At 47.0% G+C, this 21,742-nt stretch overlaps 1 protein-coding gene across 5 annotated transcripts in view; it reads left to right on the top strand.

The window, feature by feature from the left end:
- The window catches only part of LOC130343140 (microtubule-actin cross-linking factor 1, isoforms 6/7-like), a 262,925-nt gene that overhangs the window by 221,265 nt on the left and 19,918 nt on the right, over positions 1 to 21,742 (top strand). For 4 of the 5 annotated variants that reach the window (XM_056554326.1, XM_056554325.1, XM_056554323.1 and 1 more), the window contains 2 exons: positions 5,310 to 5,464; positions 5,544 to 5,618. In XM_056554326.1, the coding sequence (XP_056410301.1) occupies positions 5,310 to 5,464; positions 5,544 to 5,618 (230 nt within the window). Of the gene's footprint in view, positions 1 to 5,309; positions 5,465 to 5,543; positions 5,619 to 6,484; positions 6,639 to 21,742 lie in introns of all 5 variants that reach the window. The other variant, XR_008882553.1, reaches the window with a different exon arrangement.

Genomic DNA, 21,742 nt, shown 5'->3' with positions numbered 1-21,742 from the left:
CTGCGCTCTATCTGATGTCCCTTTTCTTGGAAGTTCTTCCAACCACGGTTTCTTCATTAATGACTTATTATCTCACTGACTTATCTCATTGATGACTTATTATCTTCTTAATGACTTATTATCTTATTATTGACTTACTATCTCAATAATTCCTTATTATTGCTCTAATGACTTATTATCTCAGAGCATTAATGACTTATTATCTCTGATGACTTATTACCTCAGGGATCTGATGACTTATTATCTCAGTGATCTGATGTCTTATTATCTCAGGGATCTGATGATTTATTATCTCAGGGATCTGATGACTTATTATCTCAGGGTTCTGATGACTTATTATGTCAGGGATCTGATGACTTATTATCTCAGGGATCTGATGACTTATTATCTCAGGGATCTGATGACTTATTATCTCAGGAATCTGATGATTTATTATCTCAGGGATCTGATGACTTATTATCTCAGGGATCTGATGACTTATTATCTCAGGGATCTCATGACTTATTATCTCAGGGATCTGATGATTTATTATCTCAAGGATCTGATGACTTATTATCTCAGGGATCTGATGACTTATTATCTCAGTGATCTGATGACTTATTATCTCAGTGATCTGATGACTTATTATGTCAGGGATCTGATGACTTATTATCTCAGGGATCTGATGACTTATTATCTCAGGGATCTGATGACTTATTATGTCAGGGATCTGATGACTTATTATCTCAGGGATCTGATGACTTATTATCTCAGGGATGTGATGACTTATTATCTCAGGAATCTGATGACTTATTATCTCAGGGATCTGATGACTTATTATCTCAGGAATCTGATGATTTATTATCTCAGGGATCTGATGATTTATTATCTCAGGGATCTGATGACTTATTATGTCAGGGATCTGATGACTTATTATGTCAGGGATCTGATGACTTATTATCTCAGTGATCTGATGACTTATTATGTCAGGGATCTGATGACTTATTATCTCAGGGATCTGATGACTTATTATCTCAGGAATCTGATGACTTATTATCTCAGGAATCTGATGACTTATTATCTCAGGAATCTGATGATTTATTATCTCAGAGATCTGATGACTTATTATCTCAGGGATCTGATGACTTATTATCTCAGGGATCTGATGATTTATTATCTCAGGGATCTGATGACTTATTATCCCAGGAATCTGATGACTTATTATCTCAGTGATCTGATGTCTTATTATCTCAGGGATCTGATGATTTATTATCTCAGGGATCTGATGACTTATTATCTCAGGGATCTGATGACTTATTATGTCAGGGATCTGATGACTTATTATCTCAGGGATCTGATGACTTATTATCTCAGGGATCTGATGACTTATTATCTCAGGGATCTGATGACTTATTATCTCAGTGATCTGATGTCTTATTATCTCAGGGATCTGATGATTTATTATCTCAGGGATCTGATGACTTATTATCTCAGGGATCTGATGATTTATTATCTCAGGGATCTGATGACTTATTATCTCAGGGATCTGATGACTTATTATCTCAGGGATCTGATGACTTATTATCTCAGGAATCTGATGCCTTATTATCTCAGGGATCTGAGGACTTATTATCTCAGGAATCTGATGACTTATTATCTCAGAGATCTGATGACTTATTATCTCACGGATCTGATGACTTATTATCTCAGGGATCTGAGGACTTATTATCTCAGGAATCTGATGACTTATTATCTCAGGGATCTGATGACTTATTATCTCAGGGATCTGATGACTTATTATCTCAGGCATCTCATGACTTATTATCTCAGGGATCTGATGACTTATTATCTCAGGGATCTGATGACTTATTATCTCAGGGATCTGATGACTTATTATCTCAGGGATCTGATGACTTATTATCTCAGGGATCTGATGACTTATTATCTTAGGGATCTCATTACATATTATCTCAGGGATCTCATGACTTATTATCTCAGGGATCTGATGACTTATCTCAGGGATCTGATGACTTATCTCAGGGATCTGATGAGTTATTATCTCAGGGATCTCATGACTTATTATCTCAGGGATCTCATGACTTATCTCAGGGATCTCATGACTTATAATCTCAGGGATCTGATGACTTATAATCTCAGGTATCTCATGACTTATTATCTCAGGGATCTGATGACTTATTATCTCAGGGATCTGATGACTTATTATCTCAGGGATCTGATGAGTTATTATCTCAGGGATCTGATGACTTATTATCTCAGGTATCTCATGACTTATTATCTCAGGGATCTCATGACTTATTATCTCAGGGATCTGATGACTTATTATCTCAGGGATCTGATGACTTATTATCTCAGGGATCTGATGACTTATTATCTCAGGGATCTCATGACTTATTATCTCAATGATCTGATGACTTATTATCTCAGGGATCTCATGACTTATTATCTCAGGGATCTGATGACTTATTATCTCAAGAATCTGATGACTTATTATCTCACGGATCTGATGATTTATTATCTCAGGGATCTGATTACTTATTATCTCAGGGATCTGATGATTTATTATCTCAGGGATCTGATGACTTATTATCTCAGGAATCTGATGACTTATTATCTCAGGGATCTGATGACTTATTATCTCAGGGATCTGATGATTTATTATCTCAGGGATCTGATGATTTATTATCTCAGGGATCTGATGATTTATTATCTCACGGATCTGATGATTTATTATCTCAAGGATCTGATGACTTATTATCTCACGGATCTGATGATTTATTATCTCAAGGATCTGATTACTTATTATCTCACGGATCTGATGATTTATTATCTCAGGAATCTGATGACTTATTATCTCAGGGATCTGATGATTTATTATCTCAGGGATCTGATGACTTATTATCTCAGGAATCTGATGACTTATTATCTCAGGGATCTGATGACTTATTATCTCAGGGATCTGATGATTTATTATCTCAGGGATCTGATGATTTATTATCTCAGGGATCTGATGATTTATTATCTCACGGATCTGATGATTTATTATCTCAAGGATCTGATGACTTATTATCTCACGGATCTGATGATTTATTATCTCAAGGATCTGATTACTTATTATCTCAGGGATCTGATGACTTATTATCTCAGGGATCTGATGATTTATTATCTCAGGGATCTGATGACTTATTATCCCAGGAATCTGATGACTTATTATCTCAGTGATCTGATGTCTTATTATCTCAGGGATCTGATGATTTATTATCTCAGGGATCTGATGACTTATTATCTCAGGGATCTGATGACTTATTATGTCAGGGATCTGATGACTTATTATCTCAGGGATCTGATGACTTATTATCTCAGGGATCTGATGACTTATTATCTCAGGGATCTGATGACTTATTATCTCAGTGATCTGATGTCTTATTATCTCAGGGATCTGATGATTTATTATCTCAGGGATCTGATGACTTATTATCTCAGGGATCTGATGATTTATTATCTCAGGGATCTGATGACTTATTATCTCAGGGATCTGATGACTTATTATCTCCGGGATCTGATGACTTATTATCTCAGGAATCTGATGCCTTATTATCTCAGGGATCTGAGGACTTATTATCTCAGGAATCTGATGACTTATTATCTCAGAGATCTGATGACTTATTATCTCACGGATCTGATGACTTATTATCTCAGGGATCTGAGGACTTATTATCTCAGGAATCTGATGACTTATTATCTCAGGGATCTGATGACTTATTATCTCAGGGATCTGATGACTTATTATCTCAGGCATCTCATGACTTATTATCTCAGGGATCTGATGACTTATTATCTCAGGGATCTGATGACTTATTATCTCAGGGATCTGATGACTTATTATCTCAGGGATCTGATGACTTATTATCTCAGGGATCTGATGACTTATTATCTTAGGGATCTCATTACATATTATCTCAGGGATCTCATGACTTATTATCTCAGGGATCTGATGACTTATCTCAGGGATCTGATGACTTATCTCAGGGATCTGATGAGTTATTATCTCAGGGATCTCATGACTTATTATCTCAGGGATCTCATGACTTATCTCAGGGATCTCATGACTTATAATCTCAGGGATCTGATGACTTATAATCTCAGGTATCTCATGACTTATTATCTCAGGGATCTGATGACTTATTATCTCAGGGATCTGATGAGTTATTATCTCAGGGATCTGATGACTTATTATCTCAGGTATCTCATGACTTATTATCTCAGGGATCTCATGACTTATTATCTCAGGGATCTGATGACTTATTATCTCAGGGATCTGATGACTTATTATCTCAGGGATCTGATGACTTATTATCTCAGGGATCTCATGACTTATTATCTCAATGATCTGATGACTTATTATCTCAGGGATCTCATGACTTATTATCTCAGGGATCTGATGACTTATTATCTCAAGAATCTGATGACTTATTATCTCACGGATCTGATGATTTATTATCTCAGGGATCTGATTACTTATTATCTCAGGGATCTGATGATTTATTATCTCAGGGATCTGATGACTTATTATCTCAGGAATCTGATGACTTATTATCTCAGGGATCTGATGACTTATTATCTCAGGGATCTGATGATTTATTATCTCAGGGATCTGATGATTTATTATCTCAGGGATCTGATGATTTATTATCTCACGGATCTGATGATTTATTATCTCAAGGATCTGATGACTTATTATCTCACGGATCTGATGATTTATTATCTCAAGGATCTGATTACTTATTATCTCACGGATCTGATGATTTATTATCTCAGGAATCTGATGACTTATTATCTCAGGGATCTGATGATTTATTATCTCAGGGATCTGATGACTTATTATCTCAGGAATCTGATGACTTATTATCTCAGGGATCTGATGACTTATTATCTCAGGGATCTGATGATTTATTATCTCAGGGATCTGATGATTTATTATCTCAGGGATCTGATGATTTATTATCTCACGGATCTGATGATTTATTATCTCAAGGATCTGATGACTTATTATCTCACGGATCTGATGATTTATTATCTCAAGGATCTGATTACTTATTATCTCACGGATCTGATGATTTATTATCTCAGGAATCTGATGACTTATTATCTCAGGGATCTGATGACTTATTATCACACGGATCTGATGACTTATTATCTCAGGGATCTGATGACTTATTATCTCTGGGATCTGATGACTTATTATCTCAGGGATCTGGTGCTGACATAGCCTGCGTTCACCCCCACATCACTGACGTGTCACCTCCCGGCAGGATTCCCTACGAACTCCCTGGAGATGACGGCCGTCGCTAACATCTTTGACATTAATGGAGATGGCTTCATTGACTACTATGAGTTTGTCAGCGCCCTGCACCCCAGCAGAGACCCCCTAAGGAGAACTGCAGACGCGGACAGAATTCAGGACGAGGTGAGAACGAGAACATCAACATCCGGCCCGTGATCAGCGGCCCTGCTCTCCCTATAACACTGATCTCCTCCTTCTCCAGGTCAATAGACAGGTGGCTCAGTGTAATTGTGCAAAGCGATTTCAGGTGGAGCAGATCAGCGCCAACCGATACCGGGTGAGTACGAGACCACGTGTGGATGTGATTCATCCAGATCCCCCTCATCTTCATCTGACTGCCTAACCCCCACTAAGTTACTGTTCCGGAGTAATATACAAGTCAGGAACCCGACTATCCAGACACATCCCATCAGTGCTGCTGTGTATGAGACCATTGAGAGCACCATGACATAGGTGACCCTAATCATCTATCTCTAATACCACTGACCTGCCCCTCAATCCCCCACAGGACCCTCCTGACACTGATCTGCAGACCTGCCCCTCAATCCCCCACAGGACCCTCCTGACACTGACCTGCAGACCTGTCCCTCCATCCCCCATGGGACCCTCCTTACACTGACTTGCAGACCTGCCCCTTCTTACACTGACCTGCGGACCTGACCCTCCTGACACTGACCTGCGTACCTGACCCTCCTGACACTGACCTGTAGATGCGACCCTCCATCCCCTACAGGACCCTCCTGACCGGCAGACCTGACCCTCCTGACACTGACCTGCAGACATGACCCTCCATCCCCTACAGGACCCTCCTGACCTGCAGACCTGACCCTCCTTACACTGACCTGCAGACCTGACCCTCCTTACACTGACTTGCAGACCTGACCCACCTGACACTGAGCTGCAGACCTTCCCCTACATCCCCCATGGGACCCTCCTGACACTGACCTGCAGACCTGTCCCTCCATCCACCATGGGACCCTCCTAACACTGACCTGCAGACCTGCCCCTCCATCCCCCATGGGACCCTCCTTAAACTCACCTGCAGACCTGTCCCTCCATTTTCCTTCTCATCCCTCACTCTTACAGTCTTCTGTAGTTGATTTTCTCTCTGGTTTCTCTGCTTCTCCCCGTCACCCCCTTCAGACCTTTGTTCTTTTTCCCCGAGCTTCGTTGTCCCTAGGGAGGCGCCTCCGTACATGTCGCTTCAGGCGTGTCACCCCTCAGCCGTGACACCCCCTATTCCTCTCAGTACACAGTTCCTGTATCCAGCATGACTTGTATTCTGGTTGTGGTCAGTGTAGGTGACCCCCTGTGTAGTGTGATGCCACACCTGCCACCATTGGTTTGTGGGTTCTCCACATCGTAATCCTATGTGTAGGGATCTCCTGATAACCTCCAGTGTAGGAATCTCCTAATGATATCCAGTGTAGGGATCTCCTGATAACCTCCAGCGTAGGAATCTCCTAATGATATCCAGTGTAGGGATCTCCTGATAACCTCCAGCGTAGGAATCTCCTAATGATATCCAGTGTAGGGATCTCCTAATAATATCCAGTGTAGGGATCTCCTGATAACCTCCAGTGTAAGGATCTCCTTGATAATATCCAGTGTAGGGATCTCCTGATAATATCCAGTGTAGGGATCTCCTGATAACCTCCAGTGTAGGGATCTCCTGATAATATCCAGTGTAGGGATCTCCTAATAATATCCAGTGTAGGGATCTCCTAATAATATCAAGTGTAGGGATCTCCTAATAATATCCAGTGTATGGATCTCCTGATAACCTCCAGTGTAGGGATCTCCTGATAACCTCCAGTGTAGGGATCTCCTGATAACCTCCAGTGTAGGGATCTCCTGATGACCTCCAGTGTAGGGATCTCCTTATAACATCCAGTGTAGGGATCTCCTGATAATATCCAGTGTAGGGATCTCCTGATAACCTCCAGTGTAGGGATCTCCTGATAACCTCCAGTGTAGGGATCTCCTGATAATATCCAGTGTAGGGATCTCCCGATAGTATCCAGTGTAGGGATCTCCTTATAACATCCAGTGTAAGGATCTCCTGATAATATCCAGTGTAGGGATCTCCTGATAATATCCAGTGTAGGGATCTCCTTATAACATCCAGTGTAAGGATCTCCTGATAATATCCAGTGTAGGGATCTCCTGATAATATCCAGTGTAGGGATCTCCTTATAACGCCCAGTGTAGGGAGTTCCCTGTGTCTGTACCTCTGCTTTAGGGAGTTCCCCATGTCTGTACCCCTCAGCTTTAAGGAATTCCCTGTGTGTACCCCTTTGCTGTAGGGAGTCTCCTGTGCCTATACCTCTTCTGTAGAGAGTCCTCAGTGTCTATACCTCTTCTGTAGGGAGTCCTCGTGTCTATACCTCTTCTGTAGGGAGTCCTCCATGCCTATACCTCTTCTGTAGGGAGTCCTCCTGTCTATACCTCTTCTGTAGGGAGTCTCCTGTGTCTATACCTCTTCTGTAGGGAGTCCCCCGTGTCTATACCTCTTCTGTAGGGAGTCTCCCGTGTCTATACCTCTTCTGTAGGGAGTCCTCTGTGTCTATACCTCTTCTGTAGGGAGTCCTCCTGTCTATACCTCTTCTGTAGGGAGTCCTCTGTGTCTATACCTCTTCTGTAGGGAGTCCTCCTGTCTATACCTCTTCTGTAGGGAGTCCTCCGTGTCTATACCTCTTCTGTAGGGAGTCTCCCATGTCTATACCTCTTCTGTAGAGAGTCCTCGATGTCTATACCTCTTCTGTAGAGAGTCCTCCGTGTCTATACCTCTTCTGTAGGGAGTCCTCGGTGTCTATACCTCTTCTGTAGGGAGTCCCCCGTGTGTATACCTCTTCTGTAGGGAGTCCCCCGTGTCTATACCTCTTCTGTAGGGAGTCCCCCGTGTCTATACCTCTTCTGTAGGGAGTCCCCCGTGTCTATACCTCTTCTGTAGGGAGTCTCCCGTGTCTATACCTCTTCTGTAGGGAGTCTGTAGTGTCTATACCTCTTCTGTAGGGAGTCTCCCATGTCTATACCTCTTCTGTAGAGAGTCCTCCGTGTCTATAACTCTTCTGTAGGGAGTCCCCCGTGTCTATACCTCTTCTGTAGGGAGTCCTCCGTGTCTATACCTCTTCTGTAGGGAGTCCCCCGTGTCTATACCTCTTCTGTAGGGAGTTTCCCGTCTCTCTACCTCTTCTGTAGGGAGTCTCCCATGTCTATACCTCTTCTGTAGGGAGTCCCCCGTGTCTATACCTCTTCTGTAGGGAGTCTCCCGTGTCTATACCTCTTCTGTAGGGAGTCCTCCTGTCTATACCTCTTCTGTAGGGAGTCTCCTGTGTCTATACCTCTTCTGTAGGGAGTCCTCCGTGTCTATACCTCTTTTGTAGGGAGTCCTCGGTGTCTATACCTCTTCTGTAGGGAGTCCCCCGTGTCTATACCTCTTCTGTAGGGAGTCTCCCGTGTCTATAACTCTTCTGTAGGGAGTCCTCTGTGTCTATACCTCTTCTGTAGGGAGTCTCCCGTGTCTATACCTCTTCTGTAGGGAGTCTCCCTTGTCTATACCTCTTCTGTAGGGAGTCTCCCGTGTCTATACCTCTTCTGTAGGGAGTTTCCCGTGTCTATACCTCTTCTGTAGGGAGTCTCCCATGTCTATACCTCTTCTGTAGGGAGTCCTCCGTGTCTATACCTCTTCTGTAGGGAGTCCCCCGTGTCTATACCTCTTCTGTAGGGAGTTTCCCGTCTCTATACCTCTTCTGTACGGAGTCTCCCATGTCCATACCTCTTCTGTAGGGAGTCCCCCGTATCTATACCTCTTCTGTAGGGAGTCTCCCATGTCTATACCTCTTCTGTAGGGAGTCCTCCGTGTCTATATCTCTTCTGTAGGGAGTCCCCCGTGTCTATACCTCTTCTGTAGGGAGTTTCCCGTCTCTATACCTCTTCTGTAGGGAGTCTCCCTTGTCTATACCTCTTCTGTAGGGAGTCCCCCGTCTCTATACCTCTTCTGTAGGGAGTTTCCCGTCTCTATACCTCTTCTGTAGGGAGTCTCCCATGTCTATACCTCTTTTGTAGGGAGTCCTCGGTGTCTATACCTCTTCTGTAGGGAGTCTCCCATGTCTATACCTCTTCTGTAGGGAGTCCCCCGTGTCTATACCTCTTCTGTAGGGAGTTTCCCGTCTCTATACCTCTTCTGTAGGGAGTCTCCCATGTCTATACCTCTTCTGTAGGGAGTCCCCCGTGTCTATACCTCTTCTGTAGGGAGTCTCCCATGTCTATACCTCTTCTGTAGGGAGTCCCCCGTGTCTATACCTCTTCTGTAGGGAGTCTCCCGTGTCTATACCTCTTCTGTAGGGAGTCCTCTGTGTCTATACCTCTTCTGTAGGGAGTCCTCCTGTCTATACCTCTTCTGTAGGGAGTCCTCTGTGTCTATACCTCTTCTGTAGGGAGTCCTCCTGTCTATACCTCTTCTGTAGGGAGTCCTCCGTGTCTATACCTCTTCTGTAGGGAGTCTCCCATGTCTATACCTCTTCTGTAGAGAGTCCTCGATGTCTATACCTCTTCTGTAGAGAGTCCTCCGTGTCTATACCTCTTCTGTAGGGAGTCCCCCGTGTGTATACCTCTTCTGTAGGGAGTCCCCCGTGTCTATACCTCTTCTGTAGGGAGTCCCCCGTGTCTATACCTCTTCTGTAGGGAGTCTCCCGTGTCTATACCTCTTCTGTAGGGAGTCCCCCGTGTCTATACCTCTTCTGTAGGGAGTCCCCCGTGTCTATACCTCTTCTGTAGGGAGTCCCCCGTGTCTATACCTCTTCTGTAGGGAGTCTCCCGTGTCTATACCTCTTCTGTAGGGAGTCCCCCGTGTCTATACCTCTTCTGTAGGGAGTCTGTAGTGTCTATACCTCTTCTGTAGGGAGTCTCCCATGTCTATACCTCTTCTGTAGAGAGTCCTCGGTGTCTATACCTCTTCTGTAGGGAGTCCCCCGTGTCTATACCTCTTCTGTAGGGAGTCCTCCGTGTCTATACCTCTTCTGTAGGGAGTCCTCCGTGTCTATACCTCTTCTGTAGGGAGTCCCCCGTGTCTATACCTCTTCTGTAGGGAGTTTCCCGTCTCTATACCTCTTCTGTAGGGAGTCTCCCATGTCTATACCTCTTCTGTAGGGAGTCCCCCGTGTCTATACCTCTTCTGTAGGGAGTCTCCCATGTCTATACCTCTTCTGTAGGGAGTCCCCCGTGTCTATACCTCTTCTGTAGGGAGTCTCCCGTGTCTATACCTCTTCTGTAGGGAGTCCTCCTGTCTATACCTCTTCTGTAGGGAGTCTCCTGTGTCTATACCTCTTCTGTAGGGAGTCCTCCGTGTCTATACCTCTTTTGTAGGGAGTCCTCGGTGTCTATACCTCTTCTGTAGGGAGTCCCCCGTGTCTATACCTCTTCTGTAGGGAATCTCCCGTGTCTATAACTCTTCTGTAGGGAGTCTCCTGTGTCTATACCTCTTCTGTAGGGAGTCTCCCGTGTCTATAACTCTTCTGTAGGGAGTCCTCTGTGTCTATACCTCTTCTGTAGGGAGTCCCCCGTGTCTATACCTCTTCTGTAGGGAGTTTCCCGTCTCTATACCTCTTCTGTAGGGAGTCTCCCATGTCTATACCTCTTCTGTAGGGAGTCCCCCGTGTCTATACCTCTTCTGTAGGGAGTCTCCCTTGTCTATACCTCTTCTGTAGGGAGTCTCCCGTGTCTATACCTCTTCTGTAGGGAGTTTCCCGTGTCTATACCTCTTCTGTAGGGAGTCTCCCATGTCTATACCTCTTCTGTAGGGAGTCCTCCGTGTCTATACCTCTTCTGTAGGGAGTCCTCGGTGTCTATACCTATTCTGTAGGGAGTCCTCCGTGTCTATACCTCTTCTGTAGGGAGTCCCTCGTGTCTATACCTCTTCTGTAGGGAGTCCTCGGTGTTTATACCTCTTCTGTAGGGAGCCCCCATGTCTATACCTCTTCTGTAGGGAGTTTCCCGTGTCTATACCTCTTCTGTAGAGAGTCTCCCGTGTCTATACCTCTTCTGTAGGGAGTCCCCCGTGTCTATACCTCTTCTGTAGGGAGTCCTCGTGTCTATACCTCTTCTGTAGGGAGTTTCCCGTGTCTATACCTCTTCTGTAGGGAGTCTCCCGTGTCTATAACTCTTCTGTAGGGAGTCCTCCTGTCTATACCTCTTCTGTAGGGAGTCTCCTGTGTCTATACCTCTTCTGTAGGGAGTCCTCGGTGTCTATACCTCTTCTGTAGGGAGTCTCCCATGTCTATACCTCTTCTGTAGAGAGTCCCCCGTGTCTATACCTCTTCTGTAGGGAGTTCTCGGTGTCTATACCTATTCTGTAGGGAGTCCTCCTGTCTATACCTCTTCTGTAGAGAGTCCTCGGTGTCTATACCTCTTCTGTAGGGATTCTTCCGTGTCTATACCTCTTCTGTAGGGTGTCTCCTGTGTCTATAACCCTTGAGTAGGGAGTCTCCCGTGTCTATACCTCTTCTGTAGGGAGTCCTCCGTGTGTATACCTCTTCTGTAGGGAGTTTCCCGTGTCTATACCTCTTCTGTAGGGATTCCCCCGTGTGTATACCTCTTCTGTAGGGAGTCCCCCGTGTCTATGCCTCTTCTGTAGGGAGTACCCCGTGTCTATGCCTCTTCTGTAGGGAGTCCCCCGTGTCTATACCTCTTCTGTAGGGAGTCCCCCGTGTGTATACCTCTTCTGTAGGGAGTCCCCCGTGTCTATACCTCTTCTGTAGGGAGTCCACGTGTCTTTACCTCTTCTGTAGGGAGTCCTCGGTGTCTATACCTCTTCTGTAGGGAGTCCTCAGTGTCTATACCTCTTCTGTAGGGAGTCCCCCGTGTGTATACCTCTTCTGTAGGGAGTCCACGTGTCTATACCTCTTCTGTAGGGAGTCCTCGGTGTCTATACCTCTTCTGTAGGGAGTCCCCCGTGTCTATACCTCTTCTGTAGGGAGTCCACGTGTCTATACCTCTTCTGTAGGGAGTCCTCGGTGTCTATACCTCTTCTGTAGGGAGTCCCCCGTGTCTATACCTCTTCTGTAGGGAGTCCTCCGTGTCTATACTTCTTCTGTAGGGAGTCCCCCGTGTCTATACCTCTTCTGTAGGGAGTCCACGTGTCTATACCTCTTCTGTAGGGAGTCCTCGGTGTCTATACCTCTTCTGTAGGGAGTCCTCGGTGTCTATACCTCTTCTGTAGGGAGTCCTCCTGTCTATACCTCTTCTGTAGGGAGTCCCCCGTGTCTATACCTCTTCTGTAGGGAGTCTCCCATGTCTATACCTCTTCTGTAGGGAGTCCTCCGTGTCTATACTTCTTCTGTAGGGAGTCCCCCGTGTCTATACCTCTTCTGTAGGGAGTCCACGTGTCTATACCTCTTCTGTAGGGAGTCCTCGGTGTCTATACCTCTTCTGTAGGGAGTCCTCGGTGTCTATACCTCTTCTGTAGGGAGTCCTCCTGTCTATACCTCTTCTGTAGGGAGTCCTCCGTGTCTATACCTCTTTTGTAGGGAGTCCTCCTGTCTATACCTCTTCTGTAGGGAGTCCCCCGTGTCTATACCTCTTCTGTAGGGAGTCTCCCATGTCTATACCTCTTCTGTAGGGAGTCCTCCGTGTCTATACTTCTTCTGTAGGGAGTCCCCCGTGTCTATACCTCTTCTGTAGGGAGTCTCCCGTGTCTATACCTCTTTTGTAGGGAGTCCTCCGTGTCTATACCTCTTCTGTAGGGAGTCCCTCGTGTCTATACCTCTTCTGTAGGGAGTCTCTAGTGTCTATACATCTTCTGTAGGGAGTCCCTCGTGTCTATACCTCTTCTGTAGAGAGTCCTCGGTGTCTATACCTCTTCTGTAGAGAGTCCTCGGTGTCTATACCTCTTCTGTAGAGAGTCCTCGGTGTCTATACCTCTTCTGTAGAGAGTCCTCGGTGTCTATACCTCTTCTGTAGAGAGTCCTCGGTGTCTATACCTCTTCTGTAGGGAGTTCCCCGTGTCTATACCTCTTCTGTAGGGAGTCCCTCGTGTCTATACCTCTTCTGTAGAGAGTCCTCGGTGTCTATACCTCTTCTGTAGAGAGTCCTCGGTGTCTATACCTCTTCTGTAGAGAGTCCTCGGTGTCTATACCTCTTCTGTAGAGAGTCCTCGGTGTCTATACCTCTTCTGTAGGGAGTTCCCCGTGTCTATACCTCTTCTGTAGGGAGTCCCCCGTGTCTATACCTCTTCTGTAGGGAGTCTCTAGTGTCTATACCTCTTCTGTAGGGAGTCTCTAGTGTCTATACCTCTTCTGTAGGGAGTCCTCGGTGTCTATACCTCTTCTGTAGGGAGTCTCCCATGTCTATACCTCTTCTGTAGAGAGTCCTCGGTGTCTATACCTCTTCTGTAGGGAATCCCCCGTGTCTATACCTCTTCTGTAGGGAGTCCTCCGTGTCTATACCTCTTCTGTAGGGAGTCCCCCGTGTCTATACCTCTTCTGTAGGGAGTTTCCCGTCTCTATACCTCTTCTGTAGGGAGTCTCCCATGTCTATACCTCTTCTGTAGGGAGTCCCCCGTGTCTATACCTCTTCTGTAGGGAGTCTCCCGTGTCTATACCTCTTCTGTAGGGAGTCCTCCTGTCTATACCTCTTCTGTAGGGAGTCTCCTGTGTCTATACCTCTTCTGTAGGGAGTCCTCCGTGTCTATACCTCTTTTGTAGGGAGTCCTCGGTGTCTATACCTCTTCTGTAGGGAGTCTCCCGTGTCTATACCTCTTCTGTAGGGAGTCCCCCGTGTCTATACCTCTTCTGTAGGGAATCTCCCGTGTCTATAACTCTTCTGTAGGGAGTCTCCTGTGTCTATACCTCTTCTGTAGGGAGTCTCCCGTGTCTATAACTCTTCTGTAGGGAGTCCTCTGTGTCTATACCTCTTCTGTAGGGAGTCTCCCGTGTCTATACCTCTTCTGTAGGGAGTCTCCCTTGTCTATACCTCTTCTGTAGGGAGTCTCCCGTGTCTATACCTCTTCTGTAGGGAGTTTCCCGTGTCTATACCTCTTCTGTAGGGAGTCTCCCATGTCTATACCTCTTCTGTAGGGAGTCCTCCGTGTCTATACCTCTTCTGTAGGGAGTCCCCCGTGTCTATACCTCTTCTGTATGGAGTTTCCCGTCTCTATACCTCTTCTGTACGGAGTCTCCCATGTCTATACCTCTTCTGTAGGGAGTCCCCCGTGTCTATACCTCTTCTGTAGGGAGTCTCCCATGTCTATACCTCTTCTGTAGGGAGTCCTCCGTGTCTATATCTCTTCTGTAGGGAGTCCCCCGTGTCTATACCTCTTCTGTAGGGAGTTTCCCGTCTCTATACCTCTTCTGTAGGGAGTCTCCCATGTCTATACCTCTTTTGTAGGGAGTCCTCGGTGTCTATACCTCTTCTGTAGGGAGTCTCCCATGTCTATACCTCTTCTGTAGGGAGTCCCCCGTGTCTATACCTCTTCTGTAGGGAGTCTCCCGTGTTTATACCTCTTCTGTAGGGAGTCCTCTGTGTCTATACCTCTTCTGTAGGGAGTCCTCCTGTCTATACCTCTTCTGTAGGGAGTCCCCCGTGTCTATACCTCTTCTGTAGGGAGTCTCCCGTGTCTATACCTCTTCTGTAGGGAGTCCTCTGTGTCTATACCTCTTCTGTAGGGAGTCCTCCTGTCTATACCTCTTCTGTAGGGAGTCCTCCGTGTCTATACCTCTTCTGTAGGGAGTCCTCCTGTCTATACCTCTTCTGTAGGGAGTCCTCCGTGTCTATACCTCTTCTGTAGGGAGTCTCCCATGTCTATACCTCTTCTGTAGAGAGTCCTCGATGTCTATACCTCTTCTGTAGAGAGTCCTCCGTGTCTATACCTCTTCTGTAGGGAGTCCCCCGTGTGTATACCTCTTCTGTAGGGAGTCCCCCGTGTCTATACCTCTTCTGTAGGGAGTCCCCCGTGTCTATACCTCTTCTGTAGGGAGTCTCCCGTGTCTATAACTCTTCTGTAGGGAGTCCTCTGTGTCTATACCTCTTCTGTAGGGAGTCTCCCGTGTCTATACCTCTTCTGTAGGGAGTCCTCCGTGTCTATACCTCTTTTGTAGGGAGTCCTCGGTGTCTATACCTCTTCTGTAGGGAGTCCCCCGTGTCTATACCTCTTCTGTAGGGAGTCTCCCGTGTCTATAACTCTTCTGTAGGGAGTCCTCTGTGTCTATACCTCTTCTGTAGGGAGTCTCCCGTGTCTATACCTCTTCTGTAGGGAGTCTCCCTTGTCTATACCTCTTCTGTAGGGAGTCTCCCGTGTCTATACCTCTTCTGTAGGGAGTCCCCCGTGTCTATACCTCTTCTGTAGGGAGTCCCCCATGTCTATACCTCTTCTGTAGGGAGTTTCCCGTGTCTATACCTCTTCTGTAGGGAGTCTCCCATGTCTATACCTCTTCTGTAGGGAGTCCTCCGTGTCTATACCTCTTCTGTAGGGAGTCCCCCGTGTCTATACCTCTTCTGTAGGGAGTTTCCCGTCTCTATACCTCTTCTGTACGGAGTCTCCCATGTCTATACCTCTTCTGTAGGGAGTCCCCCGTATCTATACCTCTTCTGTAGGGAGTCTCCCATGTCTATACCTCTTCTGTAGGGAGTCCTCCGTGTCTATATCTCTTCTGTAGGGAGTCCCCCGTCTCTTCTGTAGGGAGTTTCCCGTCTCTATACCTCTTCTGTAGGGAGTCTCCCTTGTCTATACCTCTTCTGTAGGGAGTCCCCCGTCTCTATACCTCTTCTGTAGGGAGTTTCCCGTCTCTATACCTCTTCTGTAGGGAGTCTCCCATGTCTATACCTCTTTTGTAGGGAGTCCTCGGTGTCTATACCTCTTCTGTAGGGAGTCTCCCATGTCTATACCTCTTCTGTAGGGAGTCCCCCGTGTCTATACCTCTTCTGTAGGGAGTTTCCCGTCTCTATACCTCTTCTGTAGGGAGTCTCCCATGTCTATACCTCTTCTGTAGGGAGTCCCCCGTGTCTATACCTCTTCTGTAGGGAGTCTCCCATGTCTATACCTCTTCTGTAGGGAGTCCCCCGTGTCTATACCTCTTCTGTAGGGAGTCTCCCGTGTCTATACCTCTTCTGTAGGGAGTCCTCTGTGTCTATACCTCTTCTGTAGGGAGTCCTCCTGTCTATACCTCTTCTGTAGGGAGTCCTCTGTGTCTATACCTCTTCTGTAGGGAGTCCTCCTGTCTATACCTCTTCTGTAGGGAGTCCTCCGTGTCTATACCTCTTCTGTAGGGAGTCTCCCATGTCTATACCTCTTCTGTAGAGAGTCCTCGATGTCTATACCTCTTCTGTAGAGAGTCCTCCGTGTCTATACCTCTTCTGTAGGGAGTCCCCCGTGTGTATACCTCTTCTGTAGGGAGTCCCCCGTGTCTATACCTCTTCTGTAGGGAGTCCCCCGTGTCTATACCTCTTCTGTAGGGAGTCTCCCGTGTCTATACCTCTTCTGTAGGGAGTCCCCCGTGTCTATACCTCTTCTGTAGGGAGTCCCCCGTGTCTATACCTCTTCTGTAGGGAGTCCCCCGTGTCTATACCTCTTCTGTAGGGAGTCTCCCGTGTCTATACCTCTTCTGTAGGGAGTCCCCCGTGTCTATACCTCTTCTGTAGGGAGTCTGTAGTGTCTATACCTCTTCTGTAGGGAGTCTCCCATGTCTATACCTCTTCTGTAGAGAGTCCTCGGTGTCTATACCTCTTCTGTAGGGAGTCCCCCGTGTCTATACCTCTTCTGTAGGGAGTCCTCCGTGTCTATACCTCTTCTGTAGGGAGTCCTCCGTGTCTATACCTCTTCTGTAGGGAGTCCCCCGTGTCTATACCTCTTCTGTAGGGAGTTTCCCGTCTCTATACCTCTTCTGTAGGGAGTCTCCCATGTCTATACCTCTTCTGTAGGGAGTCCCCCGTGTCTATACCTCTTCTGTAGGGAGTCTCCCATGTCTATACCTCTTCTGTAGGGAGTCCCCCGTGTCTATACCTCTTCTGTAGGGAGTCTCCCGTGTCTATACCTCTTCTGTAGGGAGTCCTCCTGTCTATACCTCTTCTGTAGGGAGTCTCCTGTGTCTATACCTCTTCTGTAGGGAGTCCTCCGTGTCTATACCTCTTTTGTAGGGAGTCCTCGGTGTCTATACCTCTTCTGTAGGGAGTCTCCCGTGTCTATACCTCTTCTGTAGGGAGTCCCCCGTGTCTATACCTCTTCTGTAGGGAATCTCCCGTGTCTATAACTCTTCTGTAGGGAGTCTCCTGTGTCTATACCTCTTCTGTAGGGAGTCTCCCGTGTCTATAACTCTTCTGTAGGGAGTCCTCTGTGTCTATACCTCTTCTGTAGGGAGTCCCCCGTGTCTATACCTCTTCTGTAGGGAGTTTCCCGTCTCTATACCTCTTCTGTAGGGAGTCTCCCATGTCTATACCTCTTCTGTAGGGAGTCCCCCGTGTCTATACCTCTTCTGTAGGGAGTCTCCCTTGTCTATACCTCTTCTGTAGGGAGTCTCCCGTGTCTATACCTCTTCTGTAGGGAGTTTCCCGTGTCTATACCTCTTCTGTAGGGAGTCTCCCATGTCTATACCTCTTCTGTAGGGAGTCCTCCGTGTCTATACCTCTTCTGTAGGGAGTCCTCGGTGTCTATACCTATTCTGTAGGGAGTCCTCCGTGTCTATACCTCTTCTGTAGGGAGTCCCTCGTGTCTATACCTCTTCTGTAGGGAGTCCTCGGTGTTTATACCTCTTCTGTAGGGAGCCCCCATGTCTATACCTCTTCTGTAGGGAGTTTCCCGTGTCTATACCTCTTCTGTAGAGAGTCTCCCGTGTCTATACCTCTTCTGTAGGGAGTCCCCCGTGTCTATACCTCTTCTGTAGGGAGTCCTCGTGTCTATACCTCTTCTGTAGGGAGTTTCCCGTGTCTATACCTCTTCTGTAGGGAGTCTCCCGTGTCTATAACTCTTCTGTAGGGAGTCCTCCTGTCTATACCTCTTCTGTAGGGAGTCTCCTGTGTCTATACCTCTTCTGTAGGGAGTCCTCGGTGTCTATACCTCTTCTGTAGGGAGTCTCCCATGTCTATACCTCTTCTGTAGAGAGTCCCCCGTGTCTATACCTCTTCTGTAGGGAGTTCTCGGTGTCTATACCTATTCTGTAGGGAGTCCTCCTGTCTATACCTCTTCTGTAGAGAGTCCTCGGTGTCTATACCTCTTCTGTAGGGATTCTTCCGTGTCTATACCTCTTCTGTAGGGAGTCCCCCGTGTGTATACCTCTTCTGTAGGGAGTTTCCCGTGTCTATACCTCTTCTGTAGGGATTCCCCCGTGTGTATACCTCTTCTGTAGGGAGTCCCCCGTGTCTATGCCTCTTCTGTAGGGAGTACCCCGTGTCTATGCCTCTTCTGTAGGGAGTCCCCCGTGTCTATACCTCTTCTGTAGGGAGTCCCCCGTGTGTATACCTCTTCTGTAGGGAGTCCCCCGTGTCTATACCTCTTCTGTAGGGAGTCCACGTGTCTTTACCTCTTCTGTAGGGAGTCCTTGGTGTCTATACCTCTTCTGTAGGGAGTCCTCAGTGTCTATACCTCTTCTGTAGGGAGTCCCCCGTGTGTATACCTCTTCTGTAGGGAGTCCACGTGTCTATACCTCTTCTGTAGGGAGTCCTCGGTGTCTATACCTCTTCTGTAGGGAGTCCCCCGTGTCTATACCTCTTCTGTAGGGAGTCCACGTGTCTATACCTCTTCTGTAGGGAGTCCTCGGTGTCTATACCTCTTCTGTAGGGAGTCCCCCGTGTCTATACCTCTTCTGTAGGGAGTCCTCCGTGTCTATACTTCTTCTGTAGGGAGTCCCCCGTGTCTATACCTCTTCTGTAGGGAGTCCACGTGTCTATACCTCTTCTGTAGGGAGTCCTCGGTGTCTATACCTCTTCTGTAGGGAGTCCTCGGTGTCTATACCTCTTCTGTAGGGAGTCCTCCTGTCTATACCTCTTCTGTAGGGAGTCCCCCGTGTCTATACCTCTTCTGTAGGGAGTCTCCCATGTCTATACCTCTTCTGTAGGGAGTCCTCCGTGTCTATACTTCTTCTGTAGGGAGTCCCCCGTGTCTATACCTCTTCTGTAGGGAGTCCACGTGTCTATACCTCTTCTGTAGGGAGTCCTCGGTGTCTATACCTCTTCTGTAGGGAGTCCTCGGTGTCTATACCTCTTCTGTAGGGAGTCCTCCTGTCTATACCTCTTCTGTAGGGAGTCCTCCGTGTCTATACCTCTTTTGTAGGGAGTCCTCCTGTCTATACCTCTTCTGTAGGGAGTCCCCCGTGTCTATACCTCTTCTGTAGGGAGTCTCCCATGTCTATACCTCTTCTGTAGGGAGTCCTCCGTGTCTATACTTCTTCTGTAGGGAGTCCCCCGTGTCTATACCTCTTCTGTAGGGAGTCTCCCGTGTCTATACCTCTTTTGTAGGGAGTCCTCCGTGTCTATACCTCTTCTGTAGGGAGTCCCTCGTGTCTATACCTCTTCTGTAGGGAGTCTCTAGTGTCTATACCTCTTCTGTAGGGAGTCCCTCGTGTCTATACCTCTTCTGTAGAGAGTCCTCGGTGTCTATACCTCTTCTGTAGAGAGTCCTCGGTGTCTATACCTCTTCTGTAGAGAGTCCTCGGTGTCTATACCTCTTCTGTAGAGAGTCCTCGGTGTCTATACCTCTTCTGTAGAGAGTCCTCGGTGTCTATACCTCTTCTGTAGAGAGTCCTCGGTGTCTATACCTCTTCTGTAGGGAGTTCCCCGTGTCTATACCTCTTCTGTAGGGAGTCCCTCGTGTCTATACCTCTTCTGTAGAGAGTCCTCGGTGTCTATACCTCTTCTGTAGAGAGTCCTCGGTGTCTATACCTCTTCTGTAGAGAGTCCTCGGTGTCTATACCTCTTCTGTAGAGAGTCCTCGGTGTCTATACCTCTTCTGTAGGGAGTTCCCCGTGTCTATACCTCTTCTGTAGGGAGTCCCCCGTGTCTATACCTCTTCTGTAGGGAGTCTCTAGTGTCTATACCTCTTCTGTAGGGAGTCTCTAGTGTCTATACCTCTTCTGTAGGGAGTCCTCGGTGTCTATACCTCTTCTGTAGGGAGTCTCCCATGTCTATACCTCTTCTGTAGAGAGTCCTCGGTGTCTATACCTCTTCTGTAGGGAGTCCCCCGTGTCTATACCTCTTCTGTAGGGAGTCCTCCGTGTCTATACCTCTTCTGTAGGGAGTCCCCCGTGTCTATACCTCTTCTGTAGGGAGTTTCCCGTCTCTATACCTCTTCTGTAGAGAGTCCTCGGTGTCTATACCTCTTCTGTAGAGAGTCCTCGGTGTCTATACCTCTTCTGTAGAGAGTCCTCGGTGTCTATACCTCTTCTGTAGAGAGTCCTCGGTGTCTATACCTCTTCTGTAGGGAGTTCCCCGTGTCTATACCTCTTCTGTAGGGAGTCCCTCGTGTCTATACCTCTTCTGTAGAGAGTCCTCGGTGTCTATACCTCTTCTGTAGAGAGTCCTCGGTGTCTATACCTCTTCTGTAGAGAGTCCTCGGTGTCTATACCTCTTCTGTAGAGAGTCCTCGGTGTCTATACCTCTTCTGTAGGGAGTTCCCCGTGTCTATACCTCTTCTGTAGGGAGTCCCCCGTGTCTATACCTCTTCTGTAGGGAGTCTCTAGTGTCTATACCTCTTCTGTAGGGAGTCTCTAGTGTCTATACCTCTTCTGTAGGGAGTCCTCGGTGTCTATACCTCTTCTGTAGGGAGTCTCCCATGTCTATACCTCTTCTGTAGAGAGTCCTCGGTGTCTATACCTCTTCTGTAGGGAGTCCCCCGTGTCTATACCTCTTCTGTAGGGAGTCCTCCGTGTCTATACCTCTTCTGTAGGGAGTCCCCCGTGTCTATACCTCTTCTGTAGGGAGTTTCCCGTCTCTATACCTCTTCTGTAGGGAGTCTCCCATGTCTATACCTCTTCTGTAGGGAGTCCCCCGTGTCTATACCTCTTCTGTAGGGAGTCTCCCGTGTCTATACCTCTTCTGTAGGGAGTCCCCCGTGTCTATACCTCTTCTGTAGGGAATCTCCCGTGTCTATAACTCTTCTGTAGGGAGTCTCCTGTGTCTATACCTCTTCTGTAGGGAGTCTCCCGTGTCTATAACTCTTCTGTAGGGAGTCCTCTGTGTCTATACCTCTTCTGTAGGGAGTCTCCCGTGTCTATACCTCTTCTGTAGGGAGTCTCCCTTGTCTATACCTCTTCTGTAGGGAGTCTCCCGTGTCTATACCTCTTCTGTAGGGAGTTTCCCGTGTCTATACCTCTTCTGTAGGGAGTCTCCCATGTCTATACCTCTTCTGTAGGGAGTCTCCCATGTCTATACCTCTTCTGTAGGGAGTCCCCCGTGTCTATACCTCTTCTGTAGGGAATC

Source organism: Hyla sarda, unplaced genomic scaffold (assembly GCF_029499605.1).
Source record: "Hyla sarda isolate aHylSar1 unplaced genomic scaffold, aHylSar1.hap1 scaffold_67, whole genome shotgun sequence".
Taxonomy (NCBI): Eukaryota; Metazoa; Chordata; class Amphibia; order Anura; family Hylidae; genus Hyla; species Hyla sarda.
Note: the sequence above shows the minus strand (reverse complement) of the source record. Positions and strands in the feature narration are given on the sequence as shown.